Source organism: Typha angustifolia, chromosome 5, assembly GCF_048772165.1.
Source record: "Typha angustifolia cultivar Huaian chromosome 5, ASM4877216v1, whole genome shotgun sequence".
Classification (NCBI taxonomy): domain Eukaryota; kingdom Viridiplantae; phylum Streptophyta; class Magnoliopsida; order Poales; family Typhaceae; genus Typha; species Typha angustifolia.
In genome coordinates this window covers 6,336,450-6,352,555 of record NC_133243.1, presented here as the reverse complement: position 1 = coordinate 6,352,555, position 16,106 = coordinate 6,336,450, and the positions used below count along the sequence as shown (strand labels likewise).

General features: G+C 36.1%; 4 protein-coding genes and 1 non-coding gene across 8 annotated transcripts; 3 read left to right on the top strand and 2 right to left on the bottom strand.

Annotated features, from left to right (window-relative positions):
- The first annotated feature begins 917 nt into the window (after positions 1 to 917).
- On the top strand, positions 918 to 2,817 carry LOC140760054 (thioredoxin-like 3-1, chloroplastic). 2 transcript variants are annotated; one of them, XM_073096846.1, is made up of 5 exons: positions 921 to 1,406; positions 1,520 to 1,594; positions 2,270 to 2,336; positions 2,437 to 2,454; positions 2,540 to 2,817. In XM_073096846.1, exons 1-5 carry the CDS (start codon positions 1,099 to 1,101, stop codon positions 2,639 to 2,641), a joined length of 570 nt encoding a protein of 189 aa, XP_072952947.1. In that variant the 5' UTR covers positions 921 to 1,098; the 3' UTR covers positions 2,642 to 2,817. The 2 variants fall into 2 exon arrangements, with proteins under 2 accessions (XP_072952948.1, XP_072952947.1); XM_073096847.1 differs by lacking the exon at positions 2,437 to 2,454 and having other exon boundaries at positions 918 to 1,406; positions 2,502 to 2,633.
- On the bottom strand, positions 2,787 to 3,355 carry LOC140760056 (uncharacterized). Its single transcript, XM_073096848.1, has one exon. The coding sequence runs from the start codon at positions 3,200 to 3,202 to the stop codon at positions 2,921 to 2,923; it is 282 nt and encodes a 93-aa protein (XP_072952949.1). The 5' UTR covers positions 3,203 to 3,355; the 3' UTR covers positions 2,787 to 2,920.
- A 212-nt stretch (positions 3,356 to 3,567) lies between these two features.
- On the bottom strand, positions 3,568 to 8,246 carry LOC140760053 (uncharacterized). Of its 2 annotated transcripts, XM_073096845.1 has the most exons (3): positions 7,425 to 8,246; positions 4,736 to 4,806; positions 3,568 to 4,580 (listed from the first exon to the last, which is right to left on the bottom strand). In XM_073096845.1, the coding sequence occupies exon 1, from the start codon at positions 8,205 to 8,207 to the stop codon at positions 7,482 to 7,484; it is 726 nt and encodes a 241-aa protein (XP_072952946.1). In that variant the 5' UTR covers positions 8,208 to 8,246; the 3' UTR covers positions 3,568 to 4,580; positions 4,736 to 4,806; positions 7,425 to 7,481. The 2 variants fall into 2 exon arrangements, with proteins under 2 accessions (XP_072952946.1, XP_072952945.1); XM_073096844.1 differs by lacking the exon at positions 3,568 to 4,580 and having other exon boundaries at positions 4,584 to 4,806.
- A 50-nt stretch (positions 8,247 to 8,296) lies between these two features.
- On the top strand, positions 8,297 to 8,378 carry TRNAS-GCU (transfer RNA serine (anticodon GCU)). Its single transcript has one exon. It is a non-coding gene; the product is annotated as a tRNA-Ser (tRNA).
- A 926-nt stretch (positions 8,379 to 9,304) lies between these two features.
- LOC140760362 (metal tolerance protein 4-like) lies at positions 9,305 to 15,670 on the top strand. 2 transcript variants are annotated; one of them, XM_073097295.1, is made up of 7 exons: positions 9,305 to 9,640; positions 10,543 to 10,634; positions 10,829 to 11,027; positions 11,186 to 11,364; positions 11,476 to 11,626; positions 12,125 to 12,258; positions 15,141 to 15,670. In XM_073097295.1, the coding sequence occupies exons 1-7, from the start codon at positions 9,448 to 9,450 to the stop codon at positions 15,318 to 15,320; spliced, it is 1,128 nt and encodes a 375-aa protein (XP_072953396.1). In that variant the 5' UTR covers positions 9,305 to 9,447; the 3' UTR covers positions 15,321 to 15,670. The 2 variants fall into 2 exon arrangements, with proteins under 2 accessions (XP_072953396.1, XP_072953395.1); XM_073097294.1 differs by having other exon boundaries at positions 9,306 to 9,640; positions 10,453 to 10,634.
- The last annotated feature ends 436 nt before the right edge of the window (positions 15,671 to 16,106 follow it).

Genomic DNA, 16,106 nt, shown 5'->3' with positions numbered 1-16,106 from the left:
GTTGGTAGAAAAGTACATATATAGTGCAGTGGAAGTCTGATTCACTGAGCCAAAACTACACCAACATCTCTATTGGAATTGTTCAGTTGTCAGTAGGATTGAAACTTGAAAGAGCTGGCTCACATCGCAATGACATGACTACAGTTTAGTGCATTCAAACTCTCCCTGTACAACATTGATTGCCATGCAACTTCAGCCTTTCATCTGTTCTTCTTTCCTTGTCAGTATAGCATTGCGTCATTCACTATTCCTTTCTTTATTTCTTTATTTTTAATCCTACGAGCACCTTAGGTTAGATATAATTAATTCTTTGGGGATATAGATATTTAGTACTCAATTATTTTGTATTATTAAATTATTATTTTAGACTAAATGTCTCCACGATATTGCTGCTCTACTCTTGGAAATATTTATTTATTTTTCCCTTCCAAGGGAAATGAGTTCCCTAAAAGTAAAAAGGTATAATATATAATAATTATTGATTAAATCATATAAATGATTACAAACTTCATAAGATATTTTATATATCATTTACAAGAACATTATAAAAGATTTCCAAGCATTTGTACATTGAAATCATCTAGCTTACAAATTCTAATTAATTGCGAATAAAAAGTATATGTACATTGAAATGTGTAATTAGCTACTTAACCAGCTCTTTTTCTCTTTTTCCCTCGAAAATAAGAATAAAAAAGAGTAAGGGTGTCTTTGTAAAAATGGGCAACAGCATAATTATTCTAGTTAATTTTTTAGAATAGTACAGGGTGAAAAATCTAATTTAGATAAAAGTATCTCAAATTTTGCAATTAGAACCCTCCAACGAAGCCCGAGATATTTTATCACTCGGTGGACCCCAAGTCGACGCTTTTGGGCCACTGTGCGTCCTCTGCTTCGATTCTGGATAAGCCTCTGGCGTTCTACGAGTCTACTTTTCTCTTTTATTTGAACGAATACCAAAGCGGAATAATGCAAGCCAAACAATCCCCTTATCCCTGCTCGGTATTCCATAGAAACATGCTTCAATCGGAGCTTTTATCCACCCCAATTGCTTAAAGGCGCCACCTTTTACCACAGGAAGCAAGACCCAGATCTTAAAAGATGGCAGTTTTGGCTCCCAACTCTTGCGTCCTCTACCGCGAGCTCTGCCTCAGGGATCCATGGATGCAGCAATCCAACGGCGGGGGATGCTCCTTGGTTTCATCGAGGGGTGGTGGAGGATTAGCCGGAGTCTCGGATAAGGTGAGGAGGAAGAGGGGAGGGTGGAGAGGAGAGGTAAAGGTGGAAGCCTTTTGGCAGGATGTTTCGAGGCCGACGTCGATCGAGATGGAAGCCATTAGCGGAATAGATGATTTGGATGAGATCCTTCGGCAATCGAAAGACCTTGCTCAGCCCATCGTAATTGACTGGTTAGTAGATTTAGAGGATAAGGGGGTTTATCCACGAATACCTTTCTATGTTTTCCTATGAATTTCACTTCTGCGTGGAATAAACTTTTCGCATTATGATCTTCTCTTATCAGGATGGCTGCTTGGTGCCGGAAATGTATATATATGAAGCCCAAATTGGAGAAGCTTGCAGCTGAATACCACCCAAGGTTTGTATAAATCCGTAGCAAGTAGTGTAGTTTATTGCAATATTTATTCAGGGAGAAGTATGGAGGATGACATATCCTAATCATATGCACCTAGAGAAATATCTTATCGTACTTCAAACCAGTGTACATATACTCGAAATCTCATACTAGACTGGAAAGTTAAATGAGCGAAATCAAGCTGAAGACTCGATATATATATAAGTCTAAGATAAATGTAAAGCATAAAAGAATCATTTATCTAGATAATAAAGGCACTAATTTTTAGCGCATCTATTTATTTTACAAGCAATTTTGAAGATGCTAGATTGCAAATATTCGCCAAGTTGCATAAAACTGGGTTCGAGTTTCGAGTACTCGACGAATTTGACCTAATTCCGAAACGAGTTTTTGAAAGATGCTTCAAACATTTCTCTTATTAGGTTTATACTAGCAAAACTAATATAAAACAGCTTAGTATAAGTTTAAGCCCATAAACTGTGAACCCTGTGATGTAGCAATCCTTATATCTTCTATTACTTCATTTGAGATTTATCCTCGTATGACTATTACATTGTTATTAGAATCAGAGATACAATCTTGATATAATACAGTCCAGAAAAGAAACCACCTCTATGCAATTATCCTTATTTGTTTTTGCACTACACAATTGAACATTCTCCCTGCTTTGTTTTGTAGAATTAAGTTTTATTTCATCGATGTGAATAAAGTTTCTCAAGCCTTGGTGAAGCGAGGAAATATTTCGGTAAGTTAACCATTATCTCATTTTCCACCATAGATGTTTTCCTCTCTATTTCTGCATCTTATGAAGTATATTAACTTTTGCCTTTCTGATTGATGACCAGAAAATGCCTACTATTCAGGTACTATTGAATCTTATTAACGTTTTCTCATATCAACTTCTATGTAGTCTAAGAGAAAGATTAACTGGAAATGACTGACCTGCAGATTTGGAAGGATGGAGAATGGAAAGCTGAAGTAATTGGAGGCCATAAAGCATGGCTTGTATTGGACGAGGTCAGGGAAATGATTCAGAAGAATATGAGATGAGTAGCAGTATCTTTCTTATAAGCCATAAGCCATTATTAATTTTTCAACAGTATACATATATATATGTGAATATGATGAATAGAAAATACTTCTCTCTGGTGTCTTGTAACTGTGAGATTAAATTTCTCCTTGAATATTCTCGAAATGCTAAAGGAATGAATTCCTTATTTGATGAACTTTACAATGCTACAAAAGAGACTAATCAACCATACATATATATACTAACCACACCTTCAACTTTGCCTCTGATACAATAAAAACATTAACGTCTGCTGAGAACTACTCCACATATTTGGCTGAGGAATTGCTTCTGACTCGAAGATGCAACGAGGAAGGCGAGGGGTCTTCGCTGTCCATGGGAACGTCCGAGATCGAAGCCATCAAGCGTCTGATGCTCATCGATCGCATAGGCTTGAAACTGAGACTTCTCATGGGAGATTTGGAGAAGATGTTTGATGACTTGGTGAGGATCAAATACACTAGAACTTGGACCAGCAAGAAAACAGCTACGTTTCGTAAGACATCATTGAGCTCAAAAGAGAAGAGGGCTTCCATGGCCATGGCTGTTTTGGGATATATACAAGAAATATGGATGAAGAAGAAATGGATTAGCACGATAGGATTATATAGTTCTTTGCTTTACAAGATGCCACGCAAGCAATGATACGTTTAGGTTTCATCGCTTTCTTGAGAAGCAAGGAGAAGTCTTCACGTTTTCTAGAACGAGGCTTCTTTAATTCTTAGGGGAAATTAAATTGGATTCTGCTAACTTAATAAAGTGGATTAAGGTAAAGCCTAGTGGTATTCAAGATTCACGAGAAGTGCATGGAAATAGTCTATCCTTGCAAAAAAATAGTGGATTTATGATGGACTTTTCAAAACTAAACTTGGGAAAACTAGTGGTGAAAGCTAACTTCGCCATATAATTCTCTCGGATGTGATGTAAGATCATAGTTCAACGAAGACTTGAACAGCACTTAGAAGACCGAATTGAAAGAGGAATTTATTTTCCCATGGGGTATCTTTCTAGAGAAATAGTGACTGCTTAGAGATGTATGCAGCCTACGAACTGTTTGGTCATGAGAGTTGGTCTTTAGTTAGGGACAAAGGATTGTGTAACTAGAAAGGCCTTAGATTATGGACGCGTTTTGACAAACTTGCAAGCTAAACACAAAATAACCTTTTCTACTTTAATGTAGGGGCTGTTTTGTGAAAGAAAAAAGAAGAAGAAGAAATAATAATCCAGCATGTTCATTATCTCCTTGTACTACTGCTACACAATAATAGACTGAATCCAAAGTAAGCTTCTGAACAAGAACAAGATAAAATAAAGTTTGACACTCCTTAAAATAATACTTTATATTGTCATTTTTCCAAGGAAATTTCCTTCCGAGTTACAACAAGTATCATAATGCTGTCAAGAATTCAGTCCAATGTCGGCTCAGCTGGCTGCCGATCGCTCGGTTCTACGAGACGTGCAAATTATCTTGCAATTCTAGAAAGTGATCAAAGAAAATTGGAGCAAAAAAAATATTTATTCATGGAAGCCATGTCGGCTATGTGAATGAGTTCCCTACGGAACTGCAAAAAAGATCATGATGACAGCTCAGACGATGTCTTCATAGCTAAAACATTCACAACACTCGGCAAAGATTCGTGATCTCAGACAACTTTTACCTCCAGAATTAACTGCTGAAGTATATCATTGTCCCTAACTTATTGCGCCTCAGCATGCCAATATCATCAGATTGGCAACAAAGATGGCTGCCCTGAGCCTAATATCAAACAACTTTCATAGGATATGAGAAAGAGCCATGATAGCCTTGAATAGTTTCAAGAGAGGACCAGTTGCATATTTGAATGAAGCAGGGATGCTGAGTGAATAAAATACTATTTGATCTTACTCTTTGTAGCAAAAGCATTGTTACATCCAGACGACCTGAAAGAGGAAATAACTGCATATAGATTTTTAACAGTCATGAAATAAGTTTAAAGACATTTACATGGTATATAGTAGCAAAATTATCATGAAAAGCGAAGTAATTGGTCTGTGCGCAGCTTTATAAAGTTAATAGTATCTAGGTAGAAAGATGCCTTTTGTGCACAGCATTCGGTTGAATATATTACAGTGACAGGCTTTTCCCCAAACAGCTTCTATAAATAAACTGCAAGAAACACAAAGCAGCACGATATCAGTAACAAGAGTTGAAAGGCTGTCACATCCATGGAGCATATCATTTAAAACCTCTAACATCCAAATACTAGGAAGAGAATTCTCTTCTTCGATGCAAATAGGAGCATATGAGGAGTTTGATGTATCATAAAGTACTTAAAGGAAGGCATAAGAACCAAACAACAGTAGAAACCTGACGGTTAAAATTTGGCATTGGATGATTCATCTTAGACTATTCATCTCCTAAATTATGATGCTGTCTTAGTTCTGACACACCTTCCATCCAAAAATTTCTTTTATCTTCCTACTTTAATCAAAACAGGGAGAAACCCTAGATAGTAGATAAAACAACCTCTATATTGCATATTATGTCATCATACCATAGGACAATAAATTGCACACCATGAACCCAAACACCCATTAAAAACACACCAAAAGAAAAAAAAGTTTCACAAGCCAATAATAACAATATCAGTTGCCCCTCAATAGGAAACACAGACCGCTCTTGTTTCTTCTCCAATATTGGTTGACCCAAGCTTTCTCCTGTTCTCACCCTATTCGCTATTACAAAAAAGGTACTTTTAAAAACACGGCACAAGCTTTGTTCCTTCATGATTCCTATGGGAGCTTTATAGCAAGTAATTCTCACTTTATTCCATGTAAATATAGAAGCCAACAAGTTAACAGTTAGCACTAGTGTGAATATCTCTTGAGACCATCTGTCACTAACCATGAGGTCCTGAAAATTCTGACACTGAAAAGAACAGTAGCTCAGCAATCACAAAGGAGACAAATAGTTTGCATCATCAAATATCACTTATAACCTTTTATAATGTGTTATCCACAGTACAAGTGACACAAAAGTGACTAAACATACATTATGCAACTTTGGCAGGGAAGAACTAGCAGACATAAATGACAGATGAACTATGTCAAATTCAGACGCATTTAGCCTACATATATTCAAGTGTCGACATCTTGACTCTTGACACGCCCATGATAAATATAGTACCAGTGAACTTAGAATATGAGGTACAGGAATTATAGAGAACACGAGATATATTTTCATCATATAACACGACATCCTTTTTTGATACTCTTTCTGTGCACTCTGACAATGTAGGACAAAGCAGTAAGTTTTAACTTTCATCTGAGAAAATGAATGATGGGTGGTGCACAAATATTATTAAGTAGCTGCTGTCATTGCAGAAGCTAATTACAGGAGATAAGAGAGAAGATATGACGTGTGTTGCACAGAAGAGTCTGCAAACTCAGAAAGATGACAACTTTCAAGTATAACTTGTTAGTAAGCAGACATATGTAAAAGAATGTGAGAACCAAGAAGAGTAAAAGGGAAGGAGCGATCTAAATAAGAATAAAGAATGTCAAGACAAAAATAAATATCTTCATTTTTACCAAATATCGAATCAGCTTGCAGCAGTTCTTCAGCAACCAAAACAAAGTCAATATCAAGTAGGAAGACATCCTTTTAGACTACAAAGGAACAGCATCCATAATGTCCCCTTACCGCATTTATGATCTGAACATAAAGATTTTTCTGACAAGATGGTCCATAAAACTCATTTTGCAAAGTCCAAAAAACTGGTTTCTAGTTCAACCAATTTGATCAACTGTCCAAACTAGAAATTCCACTGGATTCTAGCTTCAACTGATATGTGAAGTACGAATACGAATACGGAATATGGATATGTCAATACAACAAACCTTAAAGAATAAGGATATGATAAGCCTATGATACATAGTTCATATATATAGATTAGTGAACTTGTGTAATTTTGTTCTCTTAATTGACCAATTCTATATTATTGTTGTGTATGATAGTTTATATAAGAAGATCTCCAATTTATCCATTAAAAGAACTACCTCTCATAACAAAGAACTAGTGTTACATATAATATTACTAATTAATGTGTAAGATAAACAAGCAAATCACTCTATAAATTAAAATAAACTGGCAATTGTAACATGATTTCCTAATATAGATCATAAATTAAAAAGCAAAGACAAGGAGAAACCTTTTAGATTCGATAAAAAAATAAAAAAGAAAACAGTTTTCTTCATTCTATGTTCTGATTAAGTAATGTGTAAGATAAACAAGCAATTCACTCTATATATTAAAATAAATTGGCAATTGTAACACGATTTCCTAATGTAGATCATAAATTAAACCAGAAGCCACCATTTTGCCTATCCACCTTGGGTTGAATTCAGGTATCAGCCATAGATTCACAATATAGAGTGCTAGATTAGTCTATGCAGCATTACAAACAATGATGCAGCACCTATAAATCTTTCTATGACTAAGATGCATCCTCACTTTTCAGATAAAAGCAGAGAATCACTACTCAATCAAAAATGCTAGCTACTAATAGGGTAAAAAGGACTAATCTGAAATCTTAAATAGCAGATACTTGAAAGTTTATTGAAAATTTAGTCCATCAAACATTCTATTCCGCAACTTTCCGAACGAAATAGCCTCCACAACTTTTATTTTAGTCATTCAAAGAACCCAGAAATGAAGTTCCACAGAGGTGAAAACAAATCCAAGGAAAGAAAGAAAGAAAAGAAGAAGCAAAAAGAAAATCCTACCCCATATCCCTGCAGCAGAAGTAAGAGCCTTCAACCCGAATCCCAACTACTCCAGACTCAATCGAAGAACCGATCTTCCACCTCCGATTCCGATGCGGACGTTGGCGTGGCGAACACCATCCGATTCCGCCGCCTGATCTGCCTGAGAGCCGTCCTCAGAGCCCTCGCCCCTCCTTCCTCATCGTCCTCCTCGACCAACCTCCGGAACAGCACCGACACGTGATCCGCCGCCGCCGCCGTAGCCTCCGTCAGCGGGGGATCGTCGGAGGGGAGCCGAGCGCGGCAAACGGGGCAGGAATTGTGGAGGGAGAGCCACGGCACGATGCAGTCGGAGTGGTAGAGATGGCCGCAAGGGAGGCGGCGGGCCGAAGAGACGAGGGCAAAATCGTCCTTGCAGACGGCGCAGGGGAGGGAGGAGGAGGGATCGGCGACGTGGACGGTGGGGATGGACTCGATAGAGGACGGCGAGGCGGGGGAAGGGCCACGTTGGAGAGGTGGGATGGAGGAGGAGGAGGAGAGGATGAGACGGCGGAGGTAGGATTCGGCGGAGAGGTGAGGGGGAGGAAGTGGAGGAGATGGGGAAAGGTCGAGGTCTTGAAGGAAGTCAGTGTGGCAATGGGGGCAGAGGGGAGGAGGAGAGGAGGAGGAGGAGGGGAGGGCGACGGTGGTATCGCACTCGTGGCATCGGAAGGAGAGGGGGGATTGGTGTGTGGTGCTCGGGGGAGACGAGCGGATTTCCGGTGCGGCGATGGGATTCGGGGACGAAGCCGTTGAGGAAGACATGACTCGCGCGAGGAATTAAGCTCTGTTTCTATTATTATATCCAGCTAATAATTTACATTTTCAATAATAAAAATAACAATTTTCAACTCGTCGCTTTGGCCGAGTGGTTAAGGCGTGTGCCTGCTAAGTACATGGGGTTTCCCCGCGAGAGTTCGAATCTCTCAGGCGACGTTTAATTAATTTTTTTCAATTTAGGCTTTATTATTATTATTATTCCAATTCTGCCTGACTTTCTAGGCCCCTTCATCTTATTAGTATTATTATTTTGAATAAGGAAAAAAAAAAAAGATTCTTACGATATATATATTTTGGATGAAGAAATAAAATGATGTAAGCCATCAATTAAACATATGGATATTAGTTAAATTATAACGTATTATATAATTAATTTATGTCTTATATCAATTAACAATGTAATAAATTTCACTTAGACATATAGATATTAGTTAATTATAATGTAGTACATATTAACTTTGCAATATATTTTAATTGGACATACAAACTTTAGTTCAACAACAACTTATTATATAATTAACTTAATATATTATATTAACTACGTAATACGTTCGGCATAAAGATAATTTTTATAAATAAACTATGTAATTAGAATAGTATGCTTCAAATTCAACTTGAATTATTTAGAGACATTTAAGTAATGAACTCTTTCACTGAAATAATAGTGAGATTGATTCTTTTATACGTGATTTTTATAATATTTATTATAATAAATATTTTAAGCGCGTTTAAGTCTTTTTAGTTTCATTTAAAAGCAGTTACTAGTTTAGCGATTTTGCCGTCCTATGGAAGACAATGCCACACAACATTCAGAGATATAAATTATATTCCAGTAAGGAGTTTAATATCATGTCTATTTTGGCAAACACTTTGTTCCAGACCTATATTGATAAAAGAAAATCATACAGAGCTTCACTATGTTACAGGTAAAATCAACAGACACCTATTCAAGTGAATAAAACTTAATAAGAAAAAGATGCGGCATCGGGATTCGCAAAGTCAAAAGACTTTGCCAAAGAAAAATAAATAAATAAATAAATAAAATAAAATAAAATAAAAGCAGCTCACTGGAAGAGCGTGCTGTGCTCGGTTACCGCCAGCGTCCCTCGTATCCACTAATCCACCTCGCAAGAGTAACCGTTTCGCCCGTTGATTTTCTAGCATAAGATGAGAGTGAGAGTAGCACCACCCTAGGGAGAGAGGGGGAGAGAGAGAGGGGAGAGAGATGGAAGGAAGAGGTGGGGGAGAGGAGAGGAACCCGATTCTCGAAACCCGGCCATCGGCGCCGCGGCGGAGGTACTCGGTCAACTCGCTCCGAAGCGAGTTCCTAGCTCGGCTACCGGAGAAGATTCGCGCAGGGCTCGACCCGGAGAAACCTTTCCATATCGACTTATCTCGCACTAAAGGACTCAACCAAGGTGTAATTCTCACAAAACTTAAAGCCCTTGCAAGTCTTATGATTAGATTTAGAGTTAGTTGTTTCTCGATGAAAGGGAAAACAGAACTCTGATTTGTAGCATAAGTTCTTGGATTGTGTTTCGGCGCAATTAGCCAAGTAGCCGTGTTTTTACTATTTGATTCCATCTCTTTGATATACTCTCCTCTAAGTTCTTGGATTGCATGATTAGAAGAAGTTCTAATCATGGAAACGTGAATCAGAAGTGCAAGCTTTAAATTTAGTTACCATCATCATTTTACTTGACTGTAAAGAAGGAAAGTTTTCAACTTGGCTTCTGTCGGTGCCCCCAAAGATCAGAGTGTTGGTTTTCTTTCAGTTCAGTTGACCGGAAATTTCAAGATTTCAAGAACCAAAAAGATTTGTATGAAAAGTACAGTATATATCTGACTTAGCAGCCTTGATTATTTGTAACTTTGCATCCCAAGTGAAAAATCTCAATCTTATATATTATATTGTGCACATGTAATAGATGTGCTAGGGTATGTGTTATTGAATCTGAGGAGTTTGGGTAAGTTCCTATCAATCTCATACTTGGGCATATACTTGTTATCATTGATTGGATTCAATTGGAAAGCTAAACTCATGCCAAGTTTTTCTCAGAGCTCTCATTATTCTGGATTTAATGAAGAAATAGCATGTTGATAGTTGTTTATAAGAAGTATGGTTCACAAGTGATATAATTAGGTTCCGTGAGCTAGTTTTGCTAAGTATGGACAAATCTCTATAACCAGTTCTCTGTTTTCTGATTATTGTTCTCATGTACGCTGTCAGGGGAGAAAAAATACTACGAAACTCAGTTTACTGCTTTGAGGTCTTTTGATGAAGTAGATTCCTTACGTTTGGATTTTAATGTGGATGAAGATCAAGATAATCTTGAAAATGAGGAACAGAAACAAAGTGAATTTGCAATGAAGATATCTAATTACGCAAATATCATTCTCTTGATATTCAAGGTAATCCAGAAACTTGGTGCAAAAAGATGATGTTTCTTTGCTTCTCTTCATTCTTTCTTGACTACAGGTGTATGAGATTCCTCTCATCCTCATTCTCTATAAGGAAAAGTTTTAGCACATAATAGTTTGGCACACTTGGAGACCTATTTCATTTAAAGTAAGTGAAAATTCTAAAGTTTTCTTTTGACATGCAGGTTTATGCTACTATAAGAACAGGATCCATGGCAATTGCTGCATCAACACTTGATTCCTTGTTGGATCTTATGGCAGGTGGCATCCTTTGGTTTACACATCTAACAATGAAGAGTGTAAATATCTATAAATATCCCATTGGAAAGTTACGAGTTCAGCCAGTAGGCATCATTGTCTTTGCTGCCATCATGGCTACACTAGGTATGCACTTAAATGCTTTAATATCCCATTGGGAAGTACACTCAAATTTCACCCCCTCCCCTTCTCTATCCCCTGCTCCTCCTTCCAACTGCTAAATTGCAATCTTGAAGGGACGAAATTAGTAAACTTGAAAAGTTGCTTGCCTCATTCCTTTTTAGGTTTCCAGGTTTTAATTCAAGCCATTGAACAATTGGTAGCGGATGAACCTACGGAGAAAATGTCCTTGGTACAGTTGATATGGTTATATTCCATCATGCTTTCAGCAACTGCAGTAAAACTTGCACTCTGGCTTTATTGCAGAAGCTCAGGAAATAATATTGTCCAAGCATATGCTAAGGTACTTTAGTAACCCAACGGCATGAGGGGTTTTGGATTTTTGTGCATTTGATTTCTCAGGATCAGTTGTACTTATTTATTCTCGTGGTTTGTCAATATTGATAATATCCAGGACCATTACTTTGATGTGGTTACCAACATTGTCGGTTTGGTGGCTGCTGTTCTTGGTGACAAGTTTTATTGGTGGATTGACCCAGTTGGAGCTATTATCCTTGCAATATATACAATCTCAAATTGGTCCGCAACCGTCTTGGAAAATGCAGGTTCTTTTTCAAACATCTTTTACAGTCTTAACAAATGGATTTGCCAAAACTATCAACATTGACTTTCCATAATACAAAGTTTTTAAGAAATTTGAAATCATCTAAAGAAATATACTCTAAATTTTTTAAAATTCTTCTGTTATTTCTCTTATCCAATCATGAACCTTTACAATACTGCCAATTTACACCAAAAGAGTTAACTTCTATATGTTCCCAAAATAATCAAATGGACTCATTATTGAAGGTCCCATGTTGCTAAAGGCTCTGTGGTCACACATTATTATGTGCATTCAAGTGAAGATGAATAGTTATTTATATACTCAGCAAATTTTTGTGACAACTCCTAGTCATTTTCTGCTTGTTTTCAAGTAGAGGAAAGATTTGAAAGAAATTGTGTTCTACATTATTATTTTTTTCTAATTCTTTCTTATGCTCTCAATTTTTATCTTTACCATATCCTCTTTTTTGGCTAAGGTACAATTGTCATTCTTTATGCAGTTTCTTTGGTGGGTCAATCAGCTCCTCCTGATATGATATGTAAGTTGACATATCTTATCATTAAGCATGATCCACAAATTAAGCATGTTGACACAGTTCGTGCTTACACTTTTGGAGCTCTTTACTTTGTGGAGGTCAGTAGGATCTTTTCTCCCATAGTCTATTGATAAAAGTGTAGGATACTTATTTACTCAAAATAGAAGTACTGCTACTATCTTTGACTTCTACTATTTACACTGCCTAAACTAGTGTTCTGAAATGCTTTTCTGCATATATACCAAATAGTGCATTTCCATTCTCTCAGGTCTTAGTCACACAACAGAGGATAAAACCAAATAGGACAAAAAAATGGCTTATTGGTCCTTTGCATTTTCAGTTTCAATTGGATATCTTAGGTACCTAAGAAAAAAGGTCCTTTTGTAGACACTAGACACTTGATGTGTATTTACAAGTAGAATTTTGTTCATTTGGATTTCCAACTTAATTCGTATCTTTTCTATTATACCAACTTATTAATATAAAAAATACATACCTTTCCTGCATATGCAGCCATCTGCTGCATTTGTGATATGCAGGATGGGTTGATGTGTCTGTTGGCATGGCCGACATAGGTCAATACATATCGTGGCAATGAATTATCAACATGGATATGAGAAGAGTATCTCAATAATCCCTCATGGTCATGCATGTCTATGTGTGCCACTAAGAATTAAAAATATCTTTAAATAAATCTTATCTAAGGTCTCTTTCATCCCCTTTGATACCTTTTTGGATTTTAGTGTTTGATCTATGAAAATTTACAAAATTTAGAGATAAAAACAAAATTTCAGTTTTCCGCAAGTTATTCGCCTACTCGAGAAGATCTAAGAAAATTTGGAAAAAATCATGATATTAGAATCTAATTGTATATGTTATCACTAATATCTAGTGTTGAAGAATTTTAATTAAGCCCTTAAAACCTATTTTAAGGCCATAGAAAGGTTTAAAGATTTTTTTTTGGTATGTCAAGACTATTTAGTGCCAACAATAAACCGGCTTGGCACAGAACGTGTAATCATTACATACTGTGTTGAGCCAAGTCCGGCATATCCCATGCGTTTAGCATGACAATACTTGATATGCAGTGCTATAATTACCTACAAATTGCAGCCTTCTTTTATATATGACAAAATGAGTTGCTATATGGTGTCATCTTCTGAAGCACAAACCCAAAGCAGTTCTGGTAATTATGAATCTAGAAAGCAATGTTCTGAGTCATGGTCTCAAAAATCTAAGCTTCTATTCGCTGGAGTACACAAAAACATGACACGGAAGTCGGACTCTATATTAAGCGAATGAACTGTTACTAACCAAGGATATCATTCTCTTTACTAGGGCATCTATTCATAATTTGATTGAGGCAATGATGGTCATGTAGATAGGATACTGAACATGGCATAGGTTGTGCCGTCCTGTGCCGGTCGGCACAAGTTTTTTTTTGTTTGCTTTAACTTTAAAAATTAATTTGGTATGTACAAATGATAGACCTAACTCAATTTGATAGATCTATTATTTATATGGGTATTTCTATATAGTTCTAGCATTTCGATACTAGATCTATGAAAGATATGTTTTAAAATGTGGGAATCAAAGAGAAATTTTGTGTCCCCCAAAATTTTCCCCAACTTTTAAACAATTTGAAATTAATATGCCAATTCATTCAAATTAGGTCGAAATTGGCATATGAACATAGTATATTAACTCTATACAAGTTGTTTGAACCTAAATTTTATAAAGTTTAGCTAAAATTTTAGCATTGATTAGATTTCCCCTAAAATTTTCTGTAAATTAGAAAAAATATCTGAAATTAATATGTCAAATTTATTCAAATTCAGTCAAAATTGATATAGGAATTTGCTAGATTAACTACATTTAACTAGGTACTGATTTTAATTATTGAGTCAATTAATGAATGTATTCAATCATATGTTAAATAATATTTCTACTTGACTATTTACTATATCTTTAATAAAATAGGTTATTTATAAAAATAATCTAAGGATAGCAAACTCTAATGTAGGCTTTAATATATATATATATATATATATATAAAATATATATATATATATATATATATATTAAAACCAAAAACTAAGGATTGTTGTGCCAAATATACTAAAACCATCTCTAAATATTCTAAAAAATTCATCAGAAATGTGCCAAAAGTGTGTCCAATGCATGTTCGTGCTAATTGGCATGTGTTGTGCTGTGCCGAGCAAGAATTGACACAACCATCCTTGGATTGAGGTATTAAAGTAATGGCTGACAATCTGTGGACTAGCGTGGTGATGTGGTTAGGGTCCTTCTGTGTCCAAAAGTGCCGGTTTAAGACTTAGTAAAGATACTCCCATGGCAGATTAATTGATCTACTTATATGTCTCCATCCTAAAGTTATCACTTATTTAAATGCTTTTCTTCTAAATTATCATTAGCTTTGAAGATTTCGTAATAGACTTCAAAAATGGAGTGAGTTTCATATATAGTTCAGCTGCCTGTTTCTGCTTCACATCTGAAACATCTAAATTTACTGTTGATAACAATGATGTAGTATCATGTTATGGTTGTGTTGGTTAACTTGAAGGCGTCTTTGTTCATAGACCTACATTTTATTGTCCTCCCCTTGATAGTGGGATCCAATTTTATTGTCAAAATGCTTGCAATGTTCTGATTCTCTGGTAGAGATATACACTCACACACACGATAAGCATACACACTGTGAGATCAACATAATTTGCTGACATGAATCCACAGAGACTGGCACACGCAAATGATGCTAGCATTACAAACACAATGTACCACAATTTTTTTGCAATTTTTACATAAGTAAATTCTGTAAAGAATATGTATGTGTATATTATCTTCTGTGTCTTACATTTACTAGTGTATCCTCTCGAGTATGGCACCCTTGTTGAAGCTTGGTGGCCAGTAGTGATATTGCCCTAATTTCATCCACTGCCATGTTAATGAAATGATACAGGTTGACATTCAACTATCAGAAGAAATGCCCTTGAAAGAGGCACATGCTATAGGAGAGTCACTGCAGACAAAGATTGAAGCGCTTCCAGAAGTCGAGCGAGCCTTTGTTCATGTGGACTTCGAATGCACTCACAAGCCAGAGCATACAGTTCTTAGCAGGATGCCTGACATCAATCATTGAGTTCTATCACATATATATATATATATATATATATATATATGTATGTATATATAGTCAAGTGCTAAATCTAAATTTTCTCCTTCCCTAGGTCATAAATAACCGATAGTAAAAATAATTTGAGATTGTGAAATTTCTCTCCCTTTGAGAAAATTTGTGAAACTATGTGTTGAATGCTACGCAATTGCCAACCTGATGAACTGGACAATTGTGTGAATTTTGGTGGTGACATTTACGAATTTGTTGTAGGTATTGTAACACATTAGTGTAGGGAAGACTACTTTGATCGATATATATTGTGCCCTTTACTTTATTGATTCAAAAGTTACAGTTCTAGCAGCAAACTTTCAAAATCCATGAGCCTCTATTTCTTGCAGGTGTCAAAGGACCATAAGATGGCAATACTAAAGCTAGCAAAGACGACATCTTGGTATTTGTTATTGCCATGGCGCAGAATCGGAACAAAGTGTACAGTAATCAATAGATTTCCTGAAGAGTGTAGCATTGCATCTGATCCATCGATAATTTTCTCTTTAGATAAAAGAAAATTGCCTCTGTAGCCACCATTTTTTAATACAAGAAACTGTTTATAACTATATATTATTAGGCTATGCAAAAAGGGTTAACACTTTAATTGCACTTATTAATTCGATCATTGTTTGCAGCTTTTAACCAAGGTTAATTACATTTTGACCATCTCAACTATCACTCTATTTTACTTTTGATTGTCTAATTGTATTACTAAGCCCCCTTTGTTACAAATTTTGTTAGAAAAAATATTAAGTTACT